The sequence below is a fragment of the Girardinichthys multiradiatus genome, chromosome 3 (assembly GCF_021462225.1).
Source record: "Girardinichthys multiradiatus isolate DD_20200921_A chromosome 3, DD_fGirMul_XY1, whole genome shotgun sequence".
Lineage (NCBI taxonomy): Eukaryota > Metazoa > Chordata > Actinopteri > Cyprinodontiformes > Goodeidae > Girardinichthys > Girardinichthys multiradiatus.
In genome coordinates this window covers 11,409,025-11,431,568 of record NC_061796.1, presented here as the reverse complement: position 1 = coordinate 11,431,568, position 22,544 = coordinate 11,409,025, and the positions used below count along the sequence as shown (strand labels likewise).

Genomic DNA, 22,544 nt, shown 5'->3' with positions numbered 1-22,544 from the left:
CTGGTGACATTATTTTAGACTGCAGACTATGGATTTCAGAGTTGATTAAGACGTTGACATGCATAGACTCATCTACTTGGAGAATTTGGAAGTTTTAAAGACAAGAGTAAAGTTCAGTACATTTATTAAAACGTAAAATTTTACCATCACTTTGATACTCATTGTTGCTTTGCGTGTTTATATTTCCAGAAACAGCTAAGGACTTTCATGGAAAATACATTTGATGAGATTCAAAATACAGAAAAAGCTCTAAATGTGTTGGAGAAATTTGAAAGGTAGTGTTGTCTGTTCACTTTTATTTACCGTATTTATTTTTTGTTGTTTAGTTTTAGGGCTTAAACTGCAACTGCTTGTATGTTTTTGATCTACTAAAACAGACTGGGCATCTGTGATCTTGGCATTGATGAAAGGTACCAGCACATCTTGCAGAACTACGGCCGGGACCTTGAAATGGTTTCCAGTATCTATGCAAAGCAAAAACTGGACCCTCCTATTGGTAGAAACATGCCACCAGTGGCAGGTCGGATCATGTGGGCTCGGCAGCTTTACAGTCGAATTCAGCGTCCCATGGATCTCTTTAAAAAGGTTTTACTCAATTTATTGATAAAAAGTTTTGATTTTCTACATTTACAGATGTATTTTCTTATAATTCATCCTTCGCTTCCTGTTAGCATGAAGGTGTTCTTTCCACCAAAGAGGCAAAGATGATTATCAGGAACTTTAACAGGGTAGCAAGGACACTGTTGGAGTATGAAATTCTGTACCATCACAACTGGATGACAAAGGTGCAAGAAATTAAGCAAGAAGTGCATAATAGGAAAGAAATCATAATAGAATAAGTATCTATACGTGTATGTATTTGTGTATTAAAAACACAAACATATTTTTCCACTTATTTTTTTTGACAACAACTCTTAAATCCCATACAGATGGAATATGCCAGGGCTGGCCTAAAGGCATTGCTCCTGGTCAGGTCTTCAGTGACAGGGCAGCTGGTTGTGAACCTTGACCCAGAGATACTTACACAGATCAGGGAGACTGACTGCATGAAGCGAATGAACCTGGAGATCCCCCCCTTTGCTGCTCAGCTGCAGCAGAAACAGAATATACTCAAGCAAAACTATGATAAATTACAGGTAAGTACTGCACACAGCAGAATACATTTTAAAAATCCCAGAACTTATAGAAGACATATTAGAAACAGATTAGTCTTTTTTTTTTTTTACTTTTATAAAAATACATTGAGGGGAGGGCACTGCAGAATGATATAAAACATTATCATACAACGAAAACAGTTAATTTCACATTCATTGGTAGATTTCCACTGGAAATACCAGTTTGATATTTGTTTGCTTTACTGTATCAAATTTATAAAAATGTGCTCTTTTTCACAGCTAATGTTGAGTGAAAACACCAGAATACGAGCCAAGATTCAAACTGCATTTGAGCAGATGGCCATGCCACACGTTGCTAAGGTGAGATGTTTCATTCATAGTAAGTCGTGGAAAGCAGTGTAAAATAAATTAGTTATCATGATTAATGTTAAAACTTGATAAATGACACCTAATGCTTTCCATTCTATTGATTGATGATAGTTGAGGTAATTAATGAAGTTTGTTTCATTATGCAAACATTTTTTTTAGGTATAGAGTAACGTGTGTACACTATATTAAATTATGCTTTTTGAATTTGTAGATTGAAGTGTAATGAAATATCATAACTAGGTCCAAATTAAGTTTGTTTATATTAACAAGCTCGAATTGTTAATATGCTGTCTAGCTGCATTTCACAGGTATGTCTGACCATTAAATATAACCCTCATCTGTTATTGCAATATATGATAGAAATATAAGAGCACACAAATCCCTTAACATTTCTATGATTGCAACACTATGAGTTTATGCATATTTCAGAAATGGGAAAAACATTTCTAACTATACTAATAAATGAGATACTAACCATCAGTCCTGAAAAAATGTCAAAAGTAAAAATACATTTGGACAATTGGAAGTTACACTGTGAACCACCTGTTTCTTTATGTATCTTAGTATAAATACTTCATATTTACAATAATTACTTGGACTATATTCAGACTACTAAGCAGGATGAATTTGGAGGTTAATAATAATAATAATAATCTTTAGATAGATTTCGATTTTTTTTCACTTGTGTTTGATTTGTAAAATTATATTAACATTTAGAGCAGAGGTTGCGAAGTGGTAGACGGTCTTCCAGATCTGCACCTAGAAGTCTTACTCTGATCGGTTGTTAAACTCCTGAAGGCCTTAGGGCTTTAAAGTAAAGTTTTCGAATTAAACGTGGAGCTGGAGTGTACAACAGCTTGAGGGGTTTCCACACACACACACACACACACACACACAGAGACACGTGAGACTATCTTTAAAGTACAAATACAATGTTTCACTGTGCATTGTGCACAAAGGATGGAAGGATGGATGGATACAACATTTAAACAATGAAACAAGAGTCCAAATTTTAAAACACATGATTCTAGGCTCATCCAGAGTCGGCAAATCAAATTGCGGCTTTCCAGAAATTATATGAACAGATCTTTAGGGCAAAGCTGCTTCTTTAGTTTCACAGAACAAAACACCATCCACAGTAGCAGAAGAAAGGTTGATAGGAGCTGATATGTAAACATTTAGTTGGCCAAATATTAATTTCTGGTGGAGGTAAGTTGCTTTCTCTAATCAGAAGCAAAGCAGGAAATTTGCATCTTAACCTGTAGAATTTTTGTCTGTGTACACAGATTATGGTGATAAGTTTTGCAGCTCAGCCTTTAGTCTTATGACACACTGGGTTTAAATAATTACAATAAGCTGTATAACTCTGTATAACCTGAGTTATACTTACTTTGTTTTTATAAATTCAAGCACAGTTTACCAGAGAAATCACATTTTGGTTACCTATTCTAATATGTCAAAATGATTTTTGCTATTTTCTACCACAAATGATTGATGACTTATTGTGGTATTTTTATTAATTGCATTTGCCCTTTATTGCATAGTTGGATGAGGCTATCCAGCCAGGTTTGATCTCCCTCAGCTGGACATCTCTGAGCATAGACAAGTATCTAAGCCGCATTGACAAAGCAATGGGTAAGCAAAAAAATAAACAACAAATCCAGCCAGATCGATGTCTCATATGCTGACACTTAAGACATCCTGCAAGTCAGCACTGGCAGCATGTGGTAACGTTTAAATTAATTGATTCATTGTGTACACACAAGCAACTTTAATACACTGTATATATTTTCCTCTTGTCTGAAAATAGACAAGAGGAAAACAAGAAGAGCTTTTTTTAGCAACGATTTAACCCAAGTCTTCACAAGTCTTTTTCTTCTATTCACATACATTTTTTCTTTCTGATTCTTCTGTGTTCCCAGCTGATTTGGAGCTATTAATAGACCGAGTGAATGACTTGGTGGAGTTTAGAATAGATGCAGTTCTGCAGGAGATCAGTGTTTCCACACTGTGTGTTCTGCCAGAGGATCAACCAGTCACCTGTGAAGAATTTGTCAAAACCACCAGGGTAAATAGACATGAATGACATTTCTTTCAAATAAGATAATGACACTGCTCCACAGTAAACTTTGCCAGAGTGCACCTACTTCATTAGTTTTGCAGCTCCCCTGCATTACAGTTTGAAATATACATAACGTTTTTCTAAAGAACATCTTTAAAGCACCACATGACTCACACTTCGGTAGAAATGTTTTTTTTTCCTCTCAGACCTTCACCTTTATTTCATTTAACTGTGTTTATAGGACATGTGCATAAAACAAGCTCAGAATCTGCACCTTAAGAGCACACTTGTGGAGGAGGCTACCAATGAACTGATCAACATGCTGATGGAGTTCGACCATGGTCAGAAGGAGGAGGTGAAGGCTGTGGAAGAAATATCTAGTGAGAGCAAGACCAACGACCCCTTTGAGCCTGAAGGTATAATGTTGTTGTTCATGTTCTCAAGTGATGTGATATAAAGGATCCGACTCTACTCTGTTAAACATAACTGGACGAGTAAACTGTTTCCTGAATCTGTTGTTGATGTTCATTGTAAATGTGTTTCTTTAGGTAAAGACAAACACCCCTCTGAAAGTCATCTCATCTCCAGAAACATGTTGCCCCAGCCTGCTTTTTCAGGTCCTTCATCTCCTTTAGTGAAGAGGAGGAAGAAAAGAGATTTGATGGAAATAATGGAACAGGAGGCCCAGGAACTGCTTTCTTACTTTAACCACCGCAATGTGGATGCTTTGCTCAAAGTGACACGCAACACCCTGGAGATGCTACGCAAGCGCATACATACCTCATCACTTGTGCATTTTTTGGGTGGGTCTACTTAATTAGATAGTCTTCATTATAAAGAGAGAAACAATAAAAACACAGGATTTGGAAAGTGAGACAAATTGCTACAGATACAATACAGACAAAATAAACTTGGAGGTAAAATTTCGAAATGTTTCTATGTTATATTTGCTACATTCACTGAACAGAAAAAATGTTTTTTTGTTTTGTTTTTCTTTTTAGTTTCTGATTGGTCGGTGGGCAAGCTTCCCCCTCGCATACTTCTTTTTTATGTGACCTGTCTTGGCCTTTCAGGCAAACCATATTAAGAAGCATGTGCCAGATTTATTCTACCAAACAGATAGCTTGGTGTCCTATCCTAATTAGTATCCTAATTGTGTGATTAACTTTAATTATTTTATTCAATTTTGTTAATCTACTTACAAATATTATTATAGTTTTTATGGCCAGTATCATAATTATTATTTCCATTATTAATATTACCATTATTATCCTCAATATTATCAATATCATTAATATAGATGGTAGCAGTCATAGTAGGGATATTCAGTGCAGGGGTATTTGTTGTGGTATTTTCATAATTATTATTATTATTATTAATCTTATTAACCAGTATCATACCAGTGAATACAGTTCAGCCCCAAATTATATTAAAGTTATTTTTTAATTCTGACTGGATGTGATCTAAACATTTTGATGTTGCTCAGCTAGAGATTTGATTTGAATACAATAGAGAATCTGTGACGGAAGCTAAAGATTAGGGTGATGGCATGGAAGCCTTCCAACCACAAACACTTGTAGCTGATCACCAAAGGCAAATAATCGAAATACCAGTGGAAATATGCACAAATATTTTGTCGGCAATTATAAGAAGCACTTGATTGCTATAATGCCAAAGAAAATTTCTTCTATTGATTATTGACAAGTGTCAAATAATCTCTAATGTGCCATTTTCTGATGAGATGTAAATTAAAAAACAAATTGTTTTCCAAAACGATACTTATTTTACATAGTTTTCTTTATTCTTTGAGAGATTATTTATTTATTCTCGGATAAATTAATACAATTTTATAATTTAATTCAGCCAGGGGTACAATTAATCCTAATTGTAACCTTTATAATCAATTCCTATTTTCATTGTTACCTTTTTATTGGTACTGTCAAACCTTATATTTGTTTTGCTTTCCCCACAAATAAATAAACATCAACCAAACACAAATCCATACACTCAAACACACATTGTAATATCGCCATAATTTATATTTGGTAGAGTCTTTAATTTTCTTTACAAACCTTTTTTTAAATTTAACATTATCATCTCATAAATAAATGGAATTTCTTATGTGTGTTTATTGTACATTTAGGTTATACTTAAACCATTTGAACAAAACAAGGCAACCACAGTCCATTTACTTACAAAAATCCTGGAATTCCTAGGAACTGTATTTTTCACATGACCGTACATTCTATTTATTTGGAGCTCTGCTCTAATATAAAAAAGATCTCACCAATAATGTGATGTTCCCCTATTATCTACCTGGTAGGTGAGAGTGATGCACTCAGCCATGGGAAACACAGCGATCAGCAGGCAATCTTCAGAGCCAATGTGACCCTCTCTATACCTAACATTGTCATGGTTCCAGCTCTGGAGGAGGTCCAGCAGGCTTTAAACAGGGCTGTGGAATGTGTGGTCAGTGTCAGCAAAGGAGTGGGTCAATGGAGCAAAGAAAGAATCTCTAAGGTATGTTAACTGGAAAATAGCCATGACCGTGATTGTTTTTAAATCTGTAACTAACTTTATATGTAAATTCTAATCTGATAAAGTGAAACAACCCCTGATATATTTTCTTTTATTTCAATTTCACTTTATAGAGAAAAATGAATGAACGACGGATGGCGGCTCTAAAACAGGACAGCTCTGAGAGTGAATCAGATGATGGAGCCACAACACACAGGAGTATGACTGGTATGAAGGACAATGCTACTCACTTGACTGACCTTCACCAATTCAGCATTTCAGTGATTTTTTTTTCAGACATTTATTCATGTTATTAATTTTAAGATGTGCATAGTTTAAAAAATAAAATAAAATCAGACCTATTTTACGGCTCAGTAGAGTAAATGACGTATGCTACATTAGAGCAAATCATCTGATTGACTAGACAGAACATGTTGATGGAAGTTACATGATCCATTAAAGGCTTTGGAAAGGATGATTTTTTTAAATGTTTATACCTCTAACTCAAAACCACCTGACTTAATGGAAATGGTAAACTCAAAATTAGTCTAAAATGCTTAAATATGTCTGTTTACATGTTTCCTCATTGACCTAGGTACATTTCAGTGAAACATTATCCTCAATATGCTATATTTTCCAGATGGCAGCAGCTCAGACATTTCAGCATCTGTGATTCAACCCATTCCATTCCAAGCCAGAAATTACTACAAGAGTGTATCTGAGAACAAGGAGATAGTCAAGTTGGTGTCTGTTCTCAGCACCTCAATCAGCTCTACCAAGAAGGTACATTTTATTGATCTAATAGAAATCCCAATCCAAACAACACATTTCAGAAAAGGCATTTGCCAGAGTCACAACCTATTTTTTTAATTAATGTCAATGTCATGTAATTACAGGTTTAAAAAATCAGTATTCCGTGGGCTACAGTAGTATTGTGATGGTGAAGCATTTAACTCACATGCAAAGGATGTTTTGGACACTGTACTCCTACTAGTTTTTCTAGAAAGAAACACATGCTTTGATCAAACCTACATTTTTGCAGGACAGACTCAGTATGTTGCTCAAGGAGATGGTCATTAGATCAAGATGTAAAGATCCTTATAATATGTAACCTGAAATGTGCATACCTCTCTCTTTTGATTTTAAGGGATCAAATCAGGACATTCCTACTATACAGTCATATTCAGTAAATAAAAATTTCTTAAATGTCATGTTTTTATTAGCTGTAAGCGGAAAATCATCAGAATTAACAGAAATAACGGCTTAAAAACATCAGTCTGTGTGTAATTAACCTATATAATTTGTTTCACTTAATGAGTTGAGTTACTGGAATAAATTAACTTTTCAATAGCATTCACATTTATTTGATGACTGTGAATTTACACACAGAAACATAATCATATCTGGTTAGATAAAAGTGGCTGTTTAAACAATGGTAACATTAAATAACTTTGCTTTGACGTGTAATCTGGAAATCTTGGTGCCATTCTGTGAGGAATTTTCATCTTCATGTTTTCTCCTTGTATGAAGAGCAAGTATGGGTTTCCTTTTGGTTCTTTGGCTTCCTTCCACATCCATGTTAGGTTACTTAAAGGTTGACTATATAGGGGTGAGCAGCTCTTCACACAGGTAGAGGACAGGTGAAGACTAGACTATACTATACTATACTTTAAATGTGTATATTTATATATTTAATCCAATCTACATGAGAAAAAGTGACAGGAAGGGATATTGCTTGTATAACCAGCAATTTTTTCACGTCCAGTTTCGACAGTACCTATTTGTTTGGTTTTATTTTGCAGGAAGTAGAAACTGCTCTTGATCGTTTCAGCTGCTACCATCACATCTGGAGAAAAGATCGTGAAGACTCCATGCAAAGGTATTTTTGGATAAAAGATCAATGTTCTTTTCTGTGAGAAATTTTTACCACTGGAATTTCTTCTTTTTATTAGATTTATTGAGGGAAGCCCTTTGCTATCAGAGTTTGAGAGTCAGATCCTTTTTTATCAGGATCTTGAACTCAAAATAAACTCTGAACCAGAGTACATCACTATAGGAGCCATAGCTTTGTTCACAGGTGAGATCAAGTTGTCATTTATATAAGTAAATAAAATCAACTTTATGTTGAACAGTAACTGAGCTCTAGTTGCTAATCTCTTTCTTTTTTCAAGCATTCCTCAAGATGTCCCTCACAGCCGAAACTAAGAACTGGATGGTGGACTATGGGCTGTATTGTAACAGGAAATATCGCTCAGACATGGAGCAGATCTTTGCTTTGGTTGTTGAAGCAGGAAAGAAACTGAATCGACAGATCAAAGACCTAGACGACATTCGCATTGCCATGGCTGCACTCAAGGAAATTAGAGAGCATCAGATAAATATTGATTTTCAAGTTGGACCAATTGAGGTAAACCTTTTTTTAACATGTGATCATTTCAATTAAATTAAATTCTGTTTTATTTCTATAGCAGCAATTCTACGGAAGTAAAATAGTCTCATTAGAATCAGACATTTTTTAGACATTGAATTTATAACGCTGAATTTTTATCCTGTGCAATTATGTATGTGAATTTTTTTTGTACTTAAAATTTGCCAGCAAAAATTAATCTGCAAGAATTCGCCTGAAATGATTCACCTGCAGAAATGCACCTGCAGAAATTCACCTGCAAAAATTTGCCTGCAAATGTGTTGACCTTCTGGTGACTCAAGCCAAAGCAATCAGCACTCGATCGAGTCGAGCGTCTTTTAACCAATCAGATTACGCTTATTTGATCACGTGACACACCATTGCCTTGGGCAGAGGCGAGTCTCTTAACAGTTTGCTGGATAGTGGCTTATTGAAGATCAATGATAAGATTCAAATGGGTGTTAATTACCTGGCGTTTTGTAATAATATATTTTTGGCAGAAAATCTCATCAAAAAATAATTCACATACATAATTGCACAGGATAAAAATTCAGTGTTATAAATTCAATGTCTAAAAAATGTCTGATTCTGATGAGACTATTTTACTTCCATACAATTCACAACACATGTCGTCTCAATGCGCTTTACAAAGTAAATTCAATCGAATCATATAGATTTCAAGTCAGGTACATACATTCCAATTAATCTTAACTATCAAACAGTACAGTCAGATTCAGTTTCAGATTCAAATTGGTTAAAGGTTTTTCTACCTAAGGAAACCCAGCAGATTGCATCGAGTCAGTGACTTACAGCATTCCTCCTGGATGAGCGTGTAGCAACTTTGGACAGTCGCTTGCATTGACTTTGCAGCAATCCCTCATACTAAGCATGCATGTAGCGACAGTGGAGAGGAAAACTCCTTTTTAACAGAAAGAAACCTCCAGCAGAACCAGAACCAGGCTCAGTGTGAGCGGCCATCTGCCACGACCGACTGGGAGTTTGAGAGAACAGAGCAGAGACAAAAAATGCAAATTTGGAGAGTAGTTTTAGACTGTAGTAGAGAGAGTGAAAGTGGTCATAAAGTCCTCCAGCAGTCTAAGCCTATAGCAACATAACTATGGAGATACCTTAGGATAACCTAAGGTATCTCCATAGTTATGTTGCTATAGAGATACCTTAGGATAACCTAAGCCAGTCTAACGTTCTGACTGTCTTTTCTTATAAAGGAAATGTACTCAATTAGAAGAGGTTTGGAGACAAATGCCTAAAACTGTAGGTTCATTTTGACTTATGTGGATAAAATTCTTCTCATTAGTGAAATGGCTTATAATGTTTGTTGATTTCGGGTTATTCCTTGGTCTTGTTAGTCACATTTATTTGTTTTATTTTCTTTTACTTCTTGTTCTAAGTTAGTATTTGGTAAAAACAGTGGATCTAGTGAGATACCTGCGCTTGGCAACTTTTTATTTCCTACAGCCAGTTCACTTATTCCTTTAACTTGCTTTTGCTTTCTGCCTTGTTACACCTGGTCTTAAAGTGTGATTTTAACACCTGCTGGTTATGTTGGACCAGCAGGTCTTTGTATTGTCAAACTCCAAAGTCCATTTATATGTTCTCGGCATCAGTTTGCCTTACATCTGGACCCCTTTGTCATTTGTTTTGTTTTCGTCAAGATTTTGTTTTCCTACTCCCGCAGTGCTTCTGATTTTGTTTTTTGGTCATGAAGTATTTGTTCACATGGACTGGCTCTTATACCATAGGTCAAACAGTGAAGTCTTTTTTCTTTTTAATGAAATACCTTAATATTTGGCTTGTTAACATACCAACCCAGTACATGTACGTTTTTGCACTTTACACTTCAATAAGTTAGTAAAACCAGTGCTTGAAAACAACACTGCTAAATAGAAAAGATTACTGCATGCTTTCTGTTAATTTAGTAGAGGAAATACTGCACTGCTGTTGTACAATTTCTGGTTTATCTGCACTGATTGAATCTTTATCTTGTGACAAAGATCATACATGCTTTCATTGGGATAATGCAGGGATGCACACTCGGATGCAGTGATTTACACTAAGGAATGTGTTGGATAAACAGCTTCACATCACATGTATTCTTTAGATTTACCTTTCTTTAAGAAAAAGTTGCATGTTTACATCGGACTGTGAATGTTTTTGGTTGTGTACATCATATAAAAATATTAGACACATTGAAGTAAGTTGCTTCACTGAAACCATTTTAATAACAATGAGTATGGTAGCAACACATTGCATTTTAAATCATTTTTGTAAATGTTTATGACAATTTTGAGGTTAAATCCTGAATCTGCAGCTGACTGAAATTTAGAAAGTCAAAATAAGTTATTACTTCAATGTTTGTCAGTATAAAAGCAAATATATGTGCTATGTGCGTGCCACTGTGACAGCATTCACATACAAACTGTTTAAGTTAAAACAATGCCCCCTTTTCACTCATTACAGGAGTCCTATGCAATGCTTCATAAATATGGTCTGTCAGTTACCAAGGAAGAGATTGATAAGGTGGATACTCTGCGTTATACCTGGGAAAAGCTCTTGTCCCGAACCACTGAGGTGCAGAACGAATTGGTTGCCTTGCAACCACACTTCCGTGGAGAACTTATTAGTAATGTGGAGACCTTTCAGGAGGACTGCCAACACTTCTACCAGGAATATGAGAAGGTAAAAAAATGACTGAAATAGCAAAAAACAGCATACATTGTTCTCAACTATCCATGATGTTTAAAGTACACTAGATCGTAAGGGCTCGCTTGATTACACAGCGGCTACTCCAATATTGCATCAATAACCCAATAATAACTGTGCTGCTGCAGAGTAACTCACCTGGATGCGTAAAACTGAAGGTTAAACTGAGGGACATGGCCTACTTGCTGATTAATAATAGCTAATAACTATCTGACCACTTGGGATACTCATAAACCACTGAAATTTCCTTGAAAGATAGCCAGTTGATACTTCAGTTTGAGGAAAAAATAATGACTGTAATGTCACACCTAAGGTAACATACTACATCTTTATGCAACTGAATACTGTGAATTCCACACCCTTTTTCCCAGCATACATAAACTATTTAAACCAAGAACTCATAAGAAGCAACATACATGCTTCAAAAATGTGACAGGACTTGATGTTCCTGAAAAATCTACTTCATTTACTCAAATTTAGACTTGACAAATGTCTTTTTTTCAGTATACCAACATACATGCCAAAATAGGAAATAGTGGGAGTTCCGCATATTGCTCATTGTGATAATAGAAACTAACCTATCTATATTTTTGTCTCTTTTCAGGATGGGCCCATGGTTGAGGGTTTGGCTCCTCAGGATGCCAGTGATAGACTGATCATGTACCAGGTTTGTTTGTACTGTTTGGCTGTAAATTATTTAGTGAGCAAGTAAGAATTATTTTGATATGGAGACAGCATTGGACATGGTTTCTGACAAAGTCTGGCACATTAAAATAAATTTTGAAAGAAAATTTTGTGGTGTTCTCCCAAATACTCTTTTTCATTGACTACTAAGAACAGACCTGTGTTTGCTTTTTTATTGTGTGCAAACATAACTGCGAAACTTTGTGCTACAAGTCATCTCTGGTGAATTAATTTGATATAATATTATGTTGAGATACAACACAGTTGCGGAATTCATTTTGCTGTTATTGTTCGTTTTTAGAACCGGTTTGACAATCTGTATAGGAAGTACATAACTTACACTGGAGGAGAGGAGCTCTTTGGACTTCCAGTTACACAGCACCCTCAGCTGCTGGAGATAAGGAAACAACTGGTTCTGCTGCAGAAGTTGTATGGCCTTTACAACAATGTCATCGAAACAGTCAATGGATACTATAACGTCCTCTGGGCTGACATCAACATCGTGAAGATTAACAATGAGCTGCTAGACTTTCAGACAAGGTTAAACTTTTTTAAGTTTTGTCTTCTATGTTGCTAAGATGTGACCTGCTCAACAAACAGCTGTAATCAGATAGAGGTTGATTGGAAATAAAAATGTCAGAATTATAATCTTTCTATCTGTCCTTTGAGTGATCCCTGACCTGTTTGCAGTGACATTCCATCAATGCTGCTTTCTGCAACACACCTTTTATACCGTTAATTTATACCGAGGGGAAGTCATAGAACAAATAATGAAGGTTTTCATATAATGAAAATTAGATTGTTATTTTCAATTTAATCTCTTAATAGTGAAAGAACCGATTACTTAATTATTATAATTTTCTTGGAGGAATGTCTCCTTTCTCAGTGGAAGATTTGAACCACTCCCTGAAGTGGGTGCCAAAAACAGCCAGAGGGGTACGGGTAGCCCTAGCAAATGGGATGCAGCCTTGATCAATTGTACTTTATAAAATGTTTTGATGAAATGACATTGTTTCTAATGCAAGAAGCTTGATGTTTTCTTGACTGTAAGGTGATTTTGCAAAGACTGACCTGTAGAATAACCTATTTTATATTGAGCTTATTTATTTGTGTATTTTATTTGTTTGGTTCTTTCTATTGTGTTTTTCTTTCTTTTAGGAATAAGCCACTCTGATTCCCACTGTACTATGTATAATGACAACATAGATAATTCATTAATTTATTTATTCATTTATTCATTCATTCATTCATGTATAGTTTAACACCTACTAAAACTCTAATGGAAACTAGAAGAAATTAATATTTTGTAAAATCAATTTATAATTCTTCATAGCATAAACAAAATGAGTCACTGGTTTAAACAATAGGTGTTTAATTTGCTGAAAATACAGATGCCGTAAGCTGCCTCGTGCTCTGAAGGAGTGGCAGGCTTTCCTGGATCTGAAGAAAACTATTGATGACTTCAGTGAGTGCTGCCCTATACTGGAGCTCATGACCAACAAAGCCATGATGACACGCCACTGGAAGAGAATCACAGAGGTTAATTGAAAATGGACCACCAAGCTTTCAACAAATGTTTAATTCAACTTTAGAGTCACAAAACACACACAGCTTTGTCAAAAAGAAATGGCTGTAATTTATCAGTTTTTTTCTTTGCTCAGGTGACTGGCCATACATTTGATGTCGAAACTGATACATTCAAGCTGCGTAACATTATGAAGGCTCCTTTGCTGAAGTTTAAGGAAGAAATTGAGGTAAGCAGAAATAGAAGGGTCGCCTTTTAAGGCAAGGAAATTACAGAAATGATATATTCAGAGTTAGGAAACAGTTACTGTATCAATGGTTTTTATCATTTGGAGCAGGCCAATCACAGCACACAAAAACAAAACAAAACACTTCGTTGTCAAAGTAGCACTTACTTTTGTATTAATTAATAAATTGACATTTGCTTGTTTTCACTTCTTAAACATTTGTACTTCAAAACCGACGTACCCTAATTGTATGGAAAAACATTTCTGCAATTAATTTGATCATTAATGTACCAGGATTTTATGCTGTCTTTAGCAACATGCACTGTATCCTGTATTTTACATTTCCTGTGTTTTAGTTATGATCCTTTTATATTTCTGTCACTACAACATCTGCCTGGGCATTCCATTTAAAGGATATCTGCATCAGTGCTCTGAAAGAGCGAGATATTGAGCAGAAACTGAAGCAAGTGATTGGTGAGTGGGACAACAAAATATTTACATTTGCCAACTTCAAGACGCGAGGAGAGCTGCTACTGAGAGGAGACAGCACTTCAGAAATAATTGCCAGCATGGAGGACAGCTTAATGATTTTGGGGTCTCTCATGAGCAATCGGTATGTAACGCATTATTTTCGTAATAAGTTGTTAGTGTGGATAATTAGGTTAAGTGAATACAATTTTGTGGAAATGTTTTGCCCCCATAGATTTAAAAGATGTAAGGGGATTTTTATGTGACCTAAAAAGCAGCCCCACGGATGTCTATGACACTGCATGGTTCACATGTAGATTAATTTTCTCCCTCAGGTACAACACTCCATTTAAAGCCCAGATCCAGAAGTGGGTTCAGAACCTTTCTAACACCACTGATATCATTGAACACTGGATGACCGTCCAGAATCTATGGATCTATCTAGAGGCTGTGTTTGTAGGTGGAGACATTGCTAAACAGCTACCTAAGGTAACCCCCACCCCCACCCCCCACCCCATTTGTTTATGTCGAATTTACATTTCCTCTAATCATCTTATTTTAATGCAAACGTCCTGAAATTTATTTTTTATAGAAAACCTCTTATTACATAAGGATTACATTAAATAATATACTTTGACACTGTATTTCAATAACATTAGAGATGCATCAATCAGAATTATGTGGCATTTTTCCTGCCAGGTTTTTGGAAAGCTTTGACCCACTTATTTTTTCCCAATTCGGATTTCTCTTTAGCAGCTATAATATCTGAAGATATAAGAACAGCAATCAAAATGTTTTTTTTAAGACTTCTTGCCATGCCTTTATTTTAAAAATGTCTCGCTTTCTCTCAATCTCCTGTAGCCAGAATAAACCTCATGCCACGTCATGTCCTAAATTGCTTTTTAAATACTTGCACTTTCTATGACTTCATCTTTCTGAAAAAGCCAGTTTTATTGTTTCACACCCAGGAAACAGCATTTACATTGAAGAGTGTATGTCTGGTAGCACTCTACCGGTCAGAGCAGGTCAAGCTGAAAATCTCCAGATTCTGGTCTGATAATTAGCAGTTTTCTTTGTGCATCTTTAATTTTAACAACAACTTAATGTTAAATATCTAGTTACTAAGCAATGGATAGGCATACACAGAATTTTATTCCTCTTCAGACCATACAGTGTACACGAAAACAAAATGTCCTTGTTGTGGTTTAGAAGGAAATCACTATAGATAATTGGTACATAAATAATAAATAGGAATACAAATATCTGATAAATAAACAGGTTTTCTTTAAGGGTTAATTATATGAAAGTGTATTGTTTTAAACGTTTTAGGAGGCAAAGCGTTTCTCAAACATTGATAAGTCCTGGGTGAAGATCATGATGCGAGCTCACGAAATGCCCAATGTTGTACAATCCTGTGTGGGAGATGAGACAATGGGGCAGCTGCTTCCTCACCTGCTGGAACAGCTGGAGATCTGTCAGAAGTCACTTACAGGGTGAGCACAGATAACTTTTACCCAGACTGTACCACGCAACTTATATCACGGTTTGGGAGGCAAATGTTTCAAAACAACTGAAATTATGGGAGAGTGGTTCTAAAATACTGAAATGGTTTTAATTACTGGATTGATGTTACAGTTATCTGGAAAAGAAGCGACTGCTTTTTCCACGTTTTTTCTTCGTCTCTGACCCTGCCTTGTTGGAAATTTTGGGCCAGGCCTCTGACTCCCACACTATCCAGGCACACCTTCTCAATGTCTTTGACAACATCAAAACTGTGCGATTCCATGACAAGGTGACTACAAAAATTCTTATAATAGAGACACATGTCAATGTTTGTATTTAGTGTTGCACTCTCTCTAGCAGACCACTGTTACACAGCACTGAGATGGTCTACATAACATGTACAGAGCCTTACTGTGAGATTGGATGAAGACCAATTTTCAAGTCTTACCACAGATTCTGAATTCAGTTTCTTTCTGGACCCTGACTGGGCTATTTTAACACGTGGATACCATATATGCGTTGATCTAAGCCACACCCATCTTAGAGCATTTTCAGCCTTTCTTTCTAGATTGTTAGCTCTATTCTCCCATATACTCTGACCAGCTTCAGTGTCCCTGCTGAAGAAACGCATCCCCACAGCATGATGCTGCCACCACCAGGCTTTTAAGGCAGACTGGTGTTTTCAGTGATTCACAAGGTTAATTTTCCACATATATTGTTTTACACATAAGACAAATTTGTTTTGTCTTATCGGACCAGAGCCCCTTCTGAGCCTGAGCTGTGGATCTCTGTAGCTCCCCCGGAGTGTCTTAGCAGCTTTTCTGAATAATGCTCTTATTGAATGTGCCATACTTTCCATGTCCAAATGATGAATTAAGCACAGATCCACAAAATGTTTAAAACTTGGGATATTGCTTTATAACATAACTCTGCTTAAACTTCTACATCTTTACCCTTGATTTGTCTGCTGTCCCTGACAAATCGGTCTTTAAGATGTTCATATAGAGTCTGTGTACTATTTAGGTACTATTCCGTGTATTGTTTTCCTTCTACTTTACAGTTATGCACTGTTTGTGCTCATCTGTCAGATAAAATACTATAAAGATTTTTGTATGTGATCAAATGTGAAAAACGTCTAGGGGTAGACATGCTTTTGCCTAGCCCTTTAGATCTGAAAGGGTAAATAAATTTAATGAAGTTCATTAAACAAAACACACATCCTTAACAACTTATGTTTGTACAAGGCATGCACTATTACAAGCAAAATTGATTACTGAGAACAAAGAGAAAGTATATATTAAAATATGTTGTTTCCTATTAAAATAAAATCTCTCTTAGATATATGACCGAATTCTTGCTGTGTCATCGCGTGAGGGGGAAACTGTGGAGCTGGAGCGTCCTGTCACAGCAGAAGGGAATGTTGAAGTGTGGCTGAATGCTCTGCTGAAAGAATCCCAGTGGTCATTGCACCTGGTGATCCGACAGGCTGTTCTGGCCATCCAGGACTCTGGCTTCCAGCTTATTGACTTCCTCAATTCTTTCCCTGCTCAGGTAAGTAAAAAATACTATGATTTTAAATAGGTGCTACATCCCAACATCACAGCCTAAGACCCTACATTCATCTATCAAGATTTACTTTCTTTTAACCATGCCGGTATATCAATAACAATATAATTAATGCATTGAAATTCTTGGTGCAGGTGGGCTTGCTTGGTATCCAGATGATATGGACAAGAGATTCCGAGGAGGCTCTTACCAGTGCCCGATTTGATCGCCGCATTATGTCAAAAACCAACCAGCTTTTCCTGGATTTGCTCAATACACTAATTGACATGACCACAAGAGATTTAGAAGCTGTAGAGAGGACCAAATACGAGACCCTCATAACTATCCATGTCCACCAGAGGGACATATTTGATGATCTGGTGAGTAATGACTGATTAATGAAATCAAAGTCCATTCAGTTAATTCATAGGCCAGTCCACAAAGTACTCTCAGCTATATGTCTAATTGGAACATACTGCAGAAGAAATCTACAGTTTTGTAGAACTGGCGTGAATATTGGCTATTCAGACTCCTAATGGCTCTTTTGGCAGTGTACCAAATGATACCGGCAAAAAAAGAGCAGTTTCTGTCGAAAGACCTCAAAGCATTTGTAATGGCCCAAGGTAATGTTAAAACACAGAAAAGACAGCCTTTGCATAATCACCGCAGACGTAGTAAATCACTGCTGGTTTACAAGGTGAGGTGTTATTTTACCTTAGTTAACTTGTCTTGGATGGGACCATATCTCAGTTTATCTCTTCCTGCCTTCTGTTTCACTGTGGTCTCGTCCAAACTTGAACATCGTTTTGTTGTCCTGTTACCTTATTTGCATTCTCATAATGTATCAGCATCTATACACAGAATAAATTATAAACTGAACTTTAGCTTCACGTTGTTTTTACTCTGAATTAGCTATACAGTCCACTTCATCAGCATGCGAGTATAATTCATTTAGACAAGTAAAAATGTGAATTCTTCCACTGTATCTAATTTGCAGCTCTCTATTTGCCTTCCAAAACAAATTTTTGATCTTAGTGGGACTAACCTGTTTAAACAAAGATCATAAATAAATAATTCTCAGCAACTTTTGCCTCTCATCTACCTCTGATCTATTCTCTTTCAACTTTCCCTTAAATCTATTTTACCTCCTGTTTCCCCCAAGGCCTTCTCATGCATCCCATCTTTCCTCCACTCACACCTCACATTAAAATAAGAGATATAAAATAGTTTTTCACTTGTTGTGACTTTATCCCCATTGTCTTCTTTTTGTCATTTCTCTTACCCTACCAGTGCCGATTGCATGTCAAAAGCCCCACTGACTTTGAGTGGCTGAAGCAGTGCCGTTTCTACTTCAATGAGGATTCAGACAAGATGATCATCAACATCACCGACGTAGGCTTTGTTTACCAAAATGAGTTCCTAGGCTGCACAGAAAGGCTTGTCATTACACCTTTGACTGACAGGTAAAAGTACATCAATGAAAGCATACACACTTATTAAGGAATGTGGGATTCTCCATGCAACCAAAACTAAAATGTTAATATTTTCAAATCAAAGTCGTCACATAATTAGGCACAACAAACCGCAATTCTATCCAAACACTGTCAGAAGGTATCAGACATTATTATTTACCTTTTGAAAATTATATGCAGACAGCACAACCTGGAAAAACAATTACTGAAAGGAAAACAAAAGAAAAAAAAAAGACCATTTGGTCTTTTAAATGTATAAGGATTCAAAACATGCGGTCATTCCAAAAATTAATTACTTCACCAAATACAAAGTCAACCTTCATAGTCCCCAGGCCTAAATCCTGCATAGTCACTAAATGGTAACCTGAAGAGAAGAAGACAGTTAAGAGGACACAGGACTGTGGATGATCAAAAGAGATTGGGCAAAGAGTAGTGCTCAAAGATCTCCCTACTGTATGCTCCAACCTTGCGGAATGGTATTGGAGAAGTGCAACACTTCAAGTGCAATAAAGGATTAAGTTATTTTAGGGCTTTTTACACATGCTTACCAGAGGTGCCAACAAATGTGTCTAGCATGTCTGTGCCAGCCAATGACCTTTGGCCAATTTTCACAGATCAGAAAAAAGACACTGTCAGTTACAAGATGTTTTATAAGAGTAAATAGTATTTGTAACCATTTAAACATTTTAAATTGTAGGGTAGGAGAAAAGAAATTAGACTGAATAGAGTGGGGCATGAATGCACTATCAAGCAGACTAACCACCAAAAGCACAGTGGGATAGAAAGACAGTCAGATCAACATGCGAAGAGACACAGAAAGAAATGTGAAACAAGACAATGAGAGAAAAATGTGAAAGGACAGCAGCTGAGAGGGAACTACAAGCAGACACCTGACAGTAGCTCCTCAAAGAAGTGACACCACTGCCTTATGTTTCTGCTTCCGCCTCTCTGCCTGCTCAGATGCTTTTCTCCTAAGCTCCCTGTTTGCTTGCATTCTTTTACTCCTAACTTTTTATCTCTTAGCCAAAATTACGGAAATATTGGACAAAAACTACTTCTTACCAGCAATTACCAGGGATTATTATTAATATTTTTTTTCTAAAGGGTTTTGATGTTTTTATAATCAAATCCAAAATCACACAAAATGCCTCCCTTCACCACAAAGGACTTCGAGAAACATTTACAGAAATTGGCTGTTTTGGAGATGAAAATCCATCAACTAGAAGTGAATGCGGAGGTGAATATGGGATACAGTCATGATTCAACTCTGCCTGGGATCACAAACAGTGACAGCCAGCTCAACAACTCAGCCAGCAATCAGAACACTGAGAATAAACCTACCGGCAGACCCCCCCGGCATGTTTTAGGCGCATGCCCAAAAAATCAAGGTGGACGACTCACTGGAATATCTCAGCAATTAAATAAATTAGAATGGCCAGAATTACAGAAAAATGCCCCCGTTTCCCTTGGGAAAAGGAGACTTCGACAGCGAGCTGCTGTCACAACAACTGATAGGATTGAGACAGCTGGAAATAATGGAATTCATCCTCCAAAACAGATTTGCTCCACCATAGAATGAAAACCAGGAAAATTATCCATCTTCTGAGAACAATAAAAGGTTTGAGAACAACCTTCATTCTAAACAGTCTTCTCCTAAATTGCAAGAGAAAGAGTGCCCCACCAGACCAAGAACCCTAATAGTGGGCAACACAGCTTTGAATGGGATTAAAAACATCTGCAACAAGAAAAACACAAAAGTTATGATTGGTACCAGTAATGTGGTCTCTGATATCTCAGAGAATATTCTTGTAATCACAGAAAAGCGCCCCTCTCTAGAAAACCTTATCATACACTGTGGAGCCATGGATAAAATGGCTAAGAAAAAATCAGAAGGATTGAAGGAGGATTTCACTCGTCTGCTGAATATTTTTGGAGTTCTCAATATCAAGGTGTTTCTCAGCGGACCCTTTGCACCGATTTTCTGTGGAGATTAGATTTTTTCGAGACTTCTGATCATTAACAAATGGTTGAAAAAAGCATGTGCTACTACATCTGTGAACTTCATTGACAACTTCAATATTTTTTGGAAAAAAAGACACCTCTTCAAGCAAGATGGTTTCTGTTTGAACAAGCTGGGAGCCAGACGTCTCACATCTAATCTCTTCTATTCAGTAAATAATCCGCCAGCAGCTTCGACCTTCAGCAGAAAACATGGAGTATCAACAACAATGATAATGCTGCCTCCAACAGCTCCAGCAGAGACAATCGGCCAGTTGGCTGAGAAAGAGAGGTCATCACAAAAGGTCTCCCCGTCGAAATCCACAGGAGAAGTGGACCCCCCATTATACCCCCATCCCCCCAAACCCAGACCCAGACCGACAACCCCGACCCAGAACTCTCCCATCTCCCCACTGAGCCCGCTTTTTGCTTTACTGGATTCTGATAACATGAAAGGAGCTCTTAAGATCGGGACCCAAATGGTTCTGACATCTTCTCCATTCAACATCCCCTGTGGCCGAGGCCCTGCTACTAAACCAACATCTTCCAAATGCCACAGAGCCCCACCACCTCCTAATCTATCTCCTCCTAATCAGGACCCTCAAATCACTTATCTGTGATACAGTCTGGGCCCCAGTGGTAACTCTATCAGAAATGAGCATGTCCAGGAAAAACGTGGGCCCCTAATAGGAAATAGTTGTAAAATCTCTGTGCTTATATGTGACAGAAAGAACAAAGCCAAAAGGATAAGAGACAGTAATAAACAATAAAAAAAAAGCCATAAACTGTCAGGTACAACCAAACACAGAGTTAATAACAGCAACTGTCATATAAACTGGCTTTATAGAACATGTCATCATTTTTAATCAATGACTTCATTACTGACCACGATCTTGATGTTATGTTTTTAACAGAAACATGGTTACATGAATTTAATGAAGCTCCCATTCTGATAGAGTCAGCGCCTCAGAACTACAATTTTCTTTGTGAGAGCAAACAGCAAAGAAAAGGTGGAGGGGTGGTCACTTTGTTTAAAGATTTACTAATGTGTAAAAAAGCATTTCTGGGCAAATTTGACTCTTGAATATTTAGCTCTCCAGGTAAAGAGCCCGGTCCGAACCATGTTCTTGAATATATACAGGCCTCCCAAGTCCAAAACAAACTTTTTCAGTGATTTATCTGTGATATTTGTTGATTTTGACTGTTTAATAATTGTGGGAGACTTCAACATTCACATGGACAATCCTGAAGACAGAAGTACAATAGATCTATGTGACACTCAAATTTTGGTTTGACTCAACATGTTAAACAGAAAATGCACAAACAGAGACATATTTTGGACTTGATCATCACTAAGGGTCTAAACATTTCCAAGGTGTCTATAACTGATGTTGCCCTATCTGACCACTTTTCTGTTCATTTTGAAAGCATCATCTCCAGTGGCTCAGTTTGCCAAAGCAACATTATAAGAAAACGCATCTTTAAGGACGGTGCTGCTGAAACCTTTAACCAGATTAACTTTTCTACCTCCACTTTGCCCTGTAACACTGTAGATGAGCTGGTAGATAACTTTCATTTTAAAATCTCGTAAATCATTGATTCAATTGGTCCAATTAAAGTGAAAGTCGTTTCTGGGAAGAAAATGTCTCCATGGAGAAGTGCTCCACCAGTCAGAAGTGAAAAAAAGGAGTGTCGAAAAGCTGAACGCAGGTGGCGAAAGACTGGACTCCAGGTTCGCTATATTATGTATAAAGAGAGACTATACAGATATAACCTACAACTGAAAAATGCAAGGGAATCTTTCTTTTCTGAGATCATCAGCAAAAACATTAACAATGCTCGTGCATTATTTGCCACGGTCGACAGGTTAACAAACCCTCCTGTAACTGTAGCATCTGAACTCCACTCTACCAGGGCCTGCAATGAATTTGC

The 22,544-nt window shown here is 36.8% G+C and overlaps 1 protein-coding gene across 4 annotated transcripts in view; it reads left to right on the top strand.

Moving 5' to 3' along the window:
• Positions 1-22,544, top strand: part of dnah5 (dynein, axonemal, heavy chain 5) — a 136,043-nt gene that overhangs the window by 22,623 nt on the left and 90,876 nt on the right. For 3 of the 4 annotated variants that reach the window (XM_047360743.1, XM_047360741.1, XM_047360740.1), the window contains 27 exons: positions 190-275; positions 378-585; positions 672-785; positions 930-1,136; positions 1,395-1,475; positions 3,029-3,119; positions 3,407-3,552; positions 3,788-3,962; positions 4,095-4,349; positions 5,870-6,066; positions 6,198-6,291; positions 6,704-6,846; positions 7,866-7,942; positions 8,016-8,140; positions 8,235-8,470; positions 10,949-11,167; positions 11,796-11,858; positions 12,177-12,415; positions 13,267-13,414; positions 13,537-13,629; positions 14,040-14,239; positions 14,430-14,583; positions 15,424-15,587; positions 15,730-15,886; positions 16,936-17,148; positions 17,298-17,522; positions 18,433-18,605. In XM_047360743.1, coding sequence (XP_047216699.1) covers positions 190-275; positions 378-585; positions 672-785; positions 930-1,136; positions 1,395-1,475; positions 3,029-3,119; positions 3,407-3,552; positions 3,788-3,962; positions 4,095-4,349; positions 5,870-6,066; positions 6,198-6,291; positions 6,704-6,846; positions 7,866-7,942; positions 8,016-8,140; positions 8,235-8,470; positions 10,949-11,167; positions 11,796-11,858; positions 12,177-12,415; positions 13,267-13,414; positions 13,537-13,629; positions 14,040-14,239; positions 14,430-14,583; positions 15,424-15,587; positions 15,730-15,886; positions 16,936-17,148; positions 17,298-17,522; positions 18,433-18,605 — 4,283 coding nt within the window. The remainder of the gene's footprint in view (positions 1-189; positions 276-377; positions 586-671; positions 786-929; positions 1,137-1,394; positions 1,476-3,028; positions 3,120-3,406; positions 3,553-3,787; positions 3,963-4,094; positions 4,350-5,869; positions 6,067-6,197; positions 6,292-6,703; positions 6,847-7,865; positions 7,943-8,015; positions 8,141-8,234; positions 8,471-10,948; positions 11,168-11,795; positions 11,859-12,176; positions 12,416-13,266; positions 13,415-13,536; positions 13,630-14,039; positions 14,240-14,429; positions 14,584-15,423; positions 15,588-15,729; positions 15,887-16,935; positions 17,149-17,297; positions 17,523-18,432; positions 18,606-22,544) is intronic. The other variant, XM_047360742.1, reaches the window with a different exon arrangement.